Source organism: Triticum urartu, chromosome 6 (assembly GCF_003073215.2).
Source record: "Triticum urartu cultivar G1812 chromosome 6, Tu2.1, whole genome shotgun sequence".
Taxonomy (NCBI): domain Eukaryota; kingdom Viridiplantae; phylum Streptophyta; class Magnoliopsida; order Poales; family Poaceae; genus Triticum; species Triticum urartu.
Window position 1 is genome coordinate 556617658 of NC_053027.1, and position 8213 is coordinate 556625870.

The 8213-nt window shown below is 54.3% G+C and overlaps 1 protein-coding gene across 1 annotated transcript; it reads left to right on the forward strand.

Moving 5' to 3' along the window:
- The first annotated feature begins 5024 nt into the window (after positions 1-5024).
- Positions 5025-7015, forward strand: LOC125515332 (vegetative cell wall protein gp1-like). Its single transcript, XM_048680786.1, has one exon. It carries the CDS (start codon positions 5081-5083, stop codon positions 6695-6697), a length of 1617 nt encoding a protein of 538 aa, XP_048536743.1. The 5' UTR covers positions 5025-5080; the 3' UTR covers positions 6698-7015.
- Positions 7016-8213: the final 1198 nt, after the last annotated feature.

Consider the following 8213-nt stretch of genomic DNA (forward strand, 5'->3'; position numbering starts at 1 on the left):
TCCTGCCCTCCGGCGCCTTTAACCGGAAGGCTCCTAATCATTCTTTAATCCTCCTCCTAATGCATGCTTAAACAACGCGATTAACATGCCTCGGACGAACTAAATTAGCATTGTGCTCTGGCGAGTCTCGTCCACAGAAACCACCCCGGCCCGGCTTTCATGGCCGCTAACTACCAACTGGCGCTCACATGGCCTCATGCATGTGTTGTTAGTTAATATGGTTACATGCATCTGGGTCAATACTAATCACATTAGTCACTGAAGTCTGGCCATGCATGTGAACCATCCTTCTTTATCCAAGTATATATGAACTTGTACAATTTCTTTAGAATATTTCACCCCAATAGACATTGGATAGATTAGCGAGATCTATGAAAAGGTGTGGCTAGGTCTCAGTCAACTGAGATTTAACCAAATCTTAATCAAGCGACATAACGTGCTAGAGATAAAAAAAACTGATTTTTTTTTATGGATCTCAATGTAAAATCTCATGGATATAGCATCATTGAGACTCGACTAAGCTTGCAATACGCCCGAACCTCTCTTGGTGGCGGCCAACTTGACTTCAGCATTTTTGAAGCGATTATATTTTGCGCCACTTATTAGAATCACAGAAAACATTCGTTATATAGGAATCGTACCACTAATCATATCATGACACCGGTTGTTAAGTTTGTTGCATTATCCGCCGGTGGCGATCTATCCACAAAAAAAGCCCTTGCAGCACAAACGGGGGGTCCACGCGCTTCCATGAGCTCCATTATCTCAGGCGGGTCCCACATTTCAGTGTACCAGTGTAGTTACTCATGGCATCCCAGGGTACCTTTCTGAGGGCACCCATTAGTGCGCCTAGCAAGCGAGCTTTATGAACATTTGAGTATTGACGGGGTCACGGAGCAGCGAGTCTCGTCGTCGCCGGGCGCTCGGCGCCTTTGGCGGCCTCACGTTTGACGGCTGGTTTGGCCGCATGCGCCACCGTGCGGTGCCAGCAGCCTGCCAGATCCGCCGTCGATCGCCAGGACGCAAGCGGTGAGTTTTGTCGCCGACGACGACGCGGATCCGGATCGGCAGGGCTCAGTGCTCACGGGAATTCGACAGCGGCAGTAACAAAGATCCGGCCCAGCGCTCCGGCCGGCCGGGGCCAGGCGGGCAGGCAGGCAGACAGGTGGGAGCCAGCGCCTGCGACGCACGATCGCCGTGGCCCAGATTTTGACCAGGGGAAACGACTCGACCGGATCTCCCCCGGCGGCGACAGCGCGCCAGTGCGCCACTGCGGCCGGCTGGGCCTCAACTGCCCGACTGCCTAACACGTTGCCGGAATTAACTCCTCCTCCGTCTCCCCCCGCGCGCGCGCCGGCGTGGCCCAGGGTTCGGACCGACTGGCTGCCATGCCTGCCGCGGCGGCACATGGAAGGTCTGCCGCCGCTGCTGCCGGTGGTGGCGCCTCGTGGACGTGGACGTGGCGTCGTGGCGCGCTGCCAGATTTCTACCGCCGCGTGGAGTTACTGTGGGCGAGCGTGCGACGCGCCCACCACCACGGGGGCAGCCTGCGACCTGCGTGCGTGCATGGTCGTGTGGGTGTGGCCTGTCGGTTGGAAACGGAGCCGCCGTGGGTGCCCCGCCCACGGAAACGCACCGGGCGCGGGGGTCCGATCACGGTGCGGTGGAGCCAACTGGGTTCACGTAGGCCGAGAGAGATGATGAGCCGCACGGCACGGCGGTGCGGCTAGCGAGGAAGGAGCTGGCACGGCGGGCAGGGCCGGATGACGGGGGGATGGCGTGGCGTCGCGCTGTGTGTTTGTGTGTGGGCCGTGGGGGGCTCTGCTTTCCAGGCGAGCCCGATGGTGGCTTGGCGCCATGGTCGAGTCGGACGCGCGGCCCGGCTGTCGCCGTCGAACCGTGAGGCACGCACGGCACGGCAGCTCGGGAAGAGACAACTGGCCACCGCGAAGCGAACGGCAAGATAGAAAAACGTTGCTACTTCAGGGGCATGGGCCATGGCAAAATCGCTGCGTCCACCAAACTCGTGCCGCGCGTCCACGCCGGGAGAGCGACCTCCTCAGCTGCGATTTTTTAGTACGGTCGTTGGTGACAAGGGTTTTATTATACTCTTGGATTGGATCTGGTTTACCGCTTAGTCCTGTCGTGTGAGTAATCTTTTTTTTTCTATTGTCTTCTCCCATGAATCCACGATTATCATCCTTCATCAAGATACTACTCCCTCTATCCCATAATGTAAGCTTTTTGCTGGTTGGTTCCATTATCACAGAGCCGCTCTCAAATTGGCTTGGTTCCAAGATGTAGAATCCATGTTGAATCACCACTTAGCGGGATGTAAGAACATTTTTCAAGCTAACATGGCTTCAAAAGCGTTCTTATATTATGGGATGGAGGTACATGTTATTTCATTTTTTTCGCCAATGATACCACCCATCACCGAAATTCTAGTGTATTGTATACACCATTTTTCACCCAAAAAAATAATTACACATGCAATTAAAAAAAAATATCGGCGGTGGCTCCCATATTCTCCTCATATACCATCTATGAAACATTTACGAAAAAATGCCTCATATACCTACATCCATGATCGATGAAGGTTTTGTGCCTTCTCGTCGACCCATACTATGCATAGTGTTTGTCGGAGGTCATTGCAACAGTCCATCGTGTTATGATTCTCGTCGGTCGATGGTGGCATGGCGTGGTCCTCACCCTTGCCCTTACGCCTTTCAGGGGATGGAGATTCATCAATGCATCAATGGACAATTATCTATAGGAATAATCTTCGACGACTCAAGCGACACATTTCACTTTGGGGAGAACTTTCGGTGATGCCTCAACCATGTAATCCCGTGTCATCAGACACAACCGACCGATAGAGGAGCATCAGTAACAAATGTAGCATCTATAGAGATCATATTAGGGAATGACTACATCTAGAACTTTAGACCGATGCATAACACGCCCCTATGTGAGATCATACACCACCCGCAGGAAGCAGATCTATATGTCATTCAATTCTTTCACCCTTGGACGCTCTCATGTTCTTCTCCAGCCGACTTTTACCCCAGACCACTATCCTTCCCCGGTGTTCTTCTGCCACAAACCGATATCCTTCTCCGGTTGTCTAGCCTTCGGTACAAGAAGACCATTTTTTTAGGGTGCACAATCCCTCCTCCTACTTATGTTGGTCATGCATTTTCTCAAACAAAAACAACCATCATCATCACTTTTACTGGACAATGGACAATCATAATAAAATATTCAAGGGAGGGGGTGGCGGTGGGGAGGCAGTTGGCGGTTGCTAGCCATAATTGGTGGTGCCCTCGTACCCAAAATTGTCCGTGTACCATCCACATTTTCTTTACGAATAAATGCCTCCTATACCTACACCCGATAGATGAAGGCTTTGGCCTTCTCCTCGATGCCTAATTTGCTCCCATGGTCGCCGGAGGTCACTATAACACAATCTGTCGTGTTATGATCTTCGTCCATCAATGGTGGTGTGTCATCATCCTGCCCGAGAGTTTTCCACTGGACGGACGTTCGTCGACATTTGAATCAACCGAACACTTTTTGAATAGGTATCTAAATATTCGACGATGTTTACACGGAAAAACATCGACGGCTCGAGAGGCACATTCCAATTTGGGGTAGTTGTTCAGTATTTTTTTGTTTTTTGTCCCATGATCATCATCCTTCACCAAGAAACGACTATTTCATTCAACTGTTTTACCCATGATATCACCAATCACCAAAAATCTATATGTCATCCAATTTCCTCACCGACTATCCTTCTCCGTGTGTGGCGCAGCGCCTCCTACTTATGTAGATCATGTATTTTCTCTCAAGAAAATGCCACGAACGCAGCGATCATCATCACTTTTTATGGGCCAACCCTGTCACATTATTCTTCGATTGTATTTTTTTTACTAGCAACCAACCTCCTTCTCCGGTTGTCTAGCCGTCGGTACAACGAGTGTTTTTTTAAGGGGGCACGGTGCCTTCTCATACCTATGTAGTCATGCATTTTGTCGCACAAGGGCATCCGTCGTCATCGCTTTTACTCGACGATAGGTGCTCGTAAATATGGTTAGGGGGGAGGGGGGTTGCGGTTGGGAGGGCAGTTGGAGGTTGTTGGTCACAATCGGTGTCACCCTCCTACCCAAAACTTGCCCGCGTACCATCTACAAAATCGTTTCATATAAATGCGTCCTATACCTACACCCGTGATCGATGAAGCCTTTGTCCTTCTCGTCGACGCCCGAGTTTGCCGCCGTGGTCGTCGGAGGTCACCATAACATAATCCATGGACGTTCGTCGATGTTTTGAACCGACCGAACACCTTTCGAACAAGTCTATATATTCGGCAACCTTTATAGGGAAAAACATCGACGGCTTGAGAGGCGCATTTCACTCTGGCGCAGTCGTTCGGTGCCATCCTTAATACGTGCCACCGGACATGAGTGGTCGATAGAAGAGCGCAGGTAACACACATAGCATCTTCTTTTTTGCGGGTAAACACACATGGCATCGGCAGAGATCATATTCTCATATGTTAGAGAATGGCAATATCTAGATCTCCCGATCGATACATACATAGCGTGCCCACCTAGAACTAAAATCAGATGCTACTCAGCTGAAGCAAATCAATCATTTGTACCACCTCCACCAGGAGAAGAAAACCATCCCCACCCCAGACGAGAAGCATCGCATCGCACCGCCCCGCGGGGTAGACCCAGCATTTCCAATCCGTCGGAGGAAAAAAAGATGATACAAAAAGAAAAGAAAACGTAGAAACCAACCGAAGAGCAGCGAAAAGTGGCGGTGCGGGCCCCACGGCACCAACACACGCGTTCGCGGCCGCGCCAGCCCCATCCCAACTGTTGCCACGCATCTCCCGACGCAGCCCAGAGCGGAGGAGCCCAACTCCCCGCCAAAACTCGGGCCCGCTTCCAGAATCCCAGCCCCCCTAATCGCACCGCTAATCCCACCCGCACCCGCCCGCCTTATAACGCCTCCACGCGCCCCATCCCCCCATCCATCCCCATCGCCGCCACCAACCCTAGCCCCCGCCGCCATGGCCGACTCCGGCGACTCCTCCCCCCACTCCGCCGCCGACGACGCGCACCACCACCACCACCCCGACTCCACCACCACCACCAACGCCTCCCCCGACTCCGCCTCCGCCCCGCCCCCGGCCCCGGCGGTGCCGGCCAAGGTGCGGCTGATGGTCAGCTACGGGGGCCGCATCCAGCCGCGGCCGCACGACAACCAGCTCTCCTACGTCAACGGCGACACCAAGATCCTCTCCATCGACCGCCCGCTCCGCTTCCCCGACTTCTACGCGCGCCTCGCCGGCCTCGCCGCCGCCCGCGGGGACCTCTGCGTCAAGTACCAGCTCCCCGGCGAGGACCTCGACGCGCTCGTCTCCGTCACCAACGACGAGGACCTCGAGCACCTCGTCATCGAGTACGACCGCCTCCACCTCTTCCGCGCCCCCGCCGCGCCGGGATCTGGCGGTTCTTCCCGGGGCGGCTCCACGCCCAGGCTCCGCGTCTTCCTCTTCCCCGTCGCCCCGCCCCCGCGCCCCGCCTCCCCGCCCAAGCCGCCGCAGCAGGAGCCGCAGCGCGAGTGGTACCTCGACCTCAAGTCCGCCAGCCCGCCTCCGCTGCCGCAGGCCCTGCCGCCGCAGATGCAGAACCAGCAGATGCAGCAGCCGCAGGTCATGATGAAGCAGGAGGCGGTGCCCGTCCAGTCGCCCCCTCCCGCCGCGCCCATGGCCGTGCCGCAGTCGGTGGTGGCGGCGTCCAAGACCGGCCCCGACTACCTCTTCGGCTTCGACTACGGCTTCATGCCGCCGCCCGCGGTCAAGGTCAAGGACCCGGCCGGCGATCCGCCCAAGATGAGGGAGAACGTCCCCGTCGAGATCCCGCCCAAGAATGAAGACCGACACCCCAACCCCAACCCGGCCGCGGACAACAACAACAACGCCATGGTGTCTCCCGCCGTCTCGCCAGCCGAGTTCCCTCGCCAGATCCCGGACCTCGAGAAGCTCCAGCTCGCTGACAACGCCACCCAGCAGCAGCAGCCACCACCAGCTCCTGCCCCGGCTCCGGCGCCCCAGGCCGCCCCTGCTCCTGCTCCGGTCGTCGCCCCGGCCGCCCCTGTCCCGGCGCCCTTGTCGAGGAACGGCAGCGACGACTCCCTCACCCGCGCCTACCCTCCAGCCACCGCCACCCCGACTGCCGCAGCAGAGTACTATGTCACCAAGTTCCCGGAGAAGCCCCCCGTCCCGCCTCCATCATCGGCTCCCCCTGCGGCGGCCTTCCTGCCGGTGCCGGGCAGGTATGGATCTGTTGCCCCTGGCTCTGGCGCCGACCCTGGCCCTTTCTTCTTCATCCCGGCGCCGCCCCATGGGTACTACACCAGCGCCAACCCCGGCGGCACCTCCTACTACGCCGTCCCGCACAACAACGGCAATGCCAACGGGAACGGCACCGCACCCGCCCCCGCCGTGTCGAGCGCTCAGGGCTACCCGCAGGTGGCGTACGACAGCAACGGCCGCGCCGTCTACTACACCGGCCTGCTCCCACAGTACCCTTCGGCCGTCAACGGCGGCGGCATGTCGGCGTCCTCTGCCGTGCTCGGTACGGAGCCCTCGAAGCCGGTGGCGGTGAAGCCAACCGTGTCGTGATCGATCGCCAGCCAGCTCAAGCCGCCTATCCTAAATTCAGTATGGGTTAACAGAGTCTGTCTGCCAGCCAATTTTCGTTCGTTCGTTGGATCGTCCAAGTCAATATGGGTTAAATATGTCTAGTTGGAATTCGTTATTGTGTCTAGTAATTCACCTATAATTTTTGCCTTTTTGTTTAGAAGTTTTCGGTTTGGGGTTCGTTCGTTCTGTGATATGCAACTAGGAGTGAGTGCTGCTGCTTGGTGTGCTTAGATGTACATACAATCCTTTGTGGACATAATGGATATTATATTAGCATGTTGGAGAGTTATTTAATTATCTGCATTGCACTTGAGTTTTGTCACTGCTGCTTTGTTTTGTTTAATCCTCTTGAGTTGAATTTGTTATTGCCGATTGTCAATGTGGCTAAATTGGCCATGTGATCTTTTGTGTTGTTTCGAAGCAAAGATATGAATTGGGGATGCAAATATCCCAGTGACAGTGAGGCTCCCAGTAGTATTTTGTTAATGTGCATACCAACTAGCTCTGCAGAATGGAAGCTCTCGCCTGATGAAGCACAGTGGCTCCCTGTGTTCTTCACGGGGAGCTAGGCTGCTGCATTTATGTTTGTGTGTATGAACAGCCGTGAATGCTGGTTGTTGTGTTCATGCAGCGGCACGGGAGATGTCGGCTGTGGTTTCTGATACTCTCAGATTATGAGTTGGTGTTTCATCTTTTTGGGTTCATGATAACCATGATTATTTAGGTTGTTGCTTTTAGTTCTCTCATGTTATGACTTATGAGATGTCGTTTCAGTCGTTTTTGTGAGTTTACCGCTCAGCTTTGGGCACTGAATTTAGTGAAATTTGGTGGAGAGCATATGAAGGGAGCAGAGCACGCTGTTGTTTAACTGTTTTGCTGATCAAAATGAATGGAGAAGCTGAGATTTGACGAAATGTCGGCCCATGACCGTGCGTGTTAACTTCTGTCAGGCCGTGTGCTTTAACAATCCTGCAGCTGCTTCTGCAGGTAACACAACATGTCCTGTCTCTGGGCCAGACCTGATCATACCGATGATATTTATGCTGTCAACAGGAGTCATCATCCTGATGATGCCGTATTAAGACACCCGAGCTGTGCAAGACAGTTTCTGCCTTCTCTGTCAAAGAAATTTATCCTGTTTATTATCACTTGTTTCATCGTCCATGTATGTGAGCCAGCATGGCTGAGCACTAGCTGCTGCTGCTGCCTCCCTGTGCTGGGCAAAGTGCATCTGCATATCTGCATTACTGTTTATTTACTGGGGCTGCTGCATTTGCATTGCATGCCATATCTATTCATCCTGACCTACACTGCTCTTCTGGTGGAAGCGTGGAGAGGGAGACCGGGAAAACGCGGGAACAAGCTGCATAGCGAAGAGGATCTTGCATTCATTCTTTCGAGGTGCCATTGGAGGCAGCATCAGCCCATCATCATCATCATCATCATGCTCATGCTGCTGATACATGCTCATGCGCCCTTTTGGGCAAAGATGTTT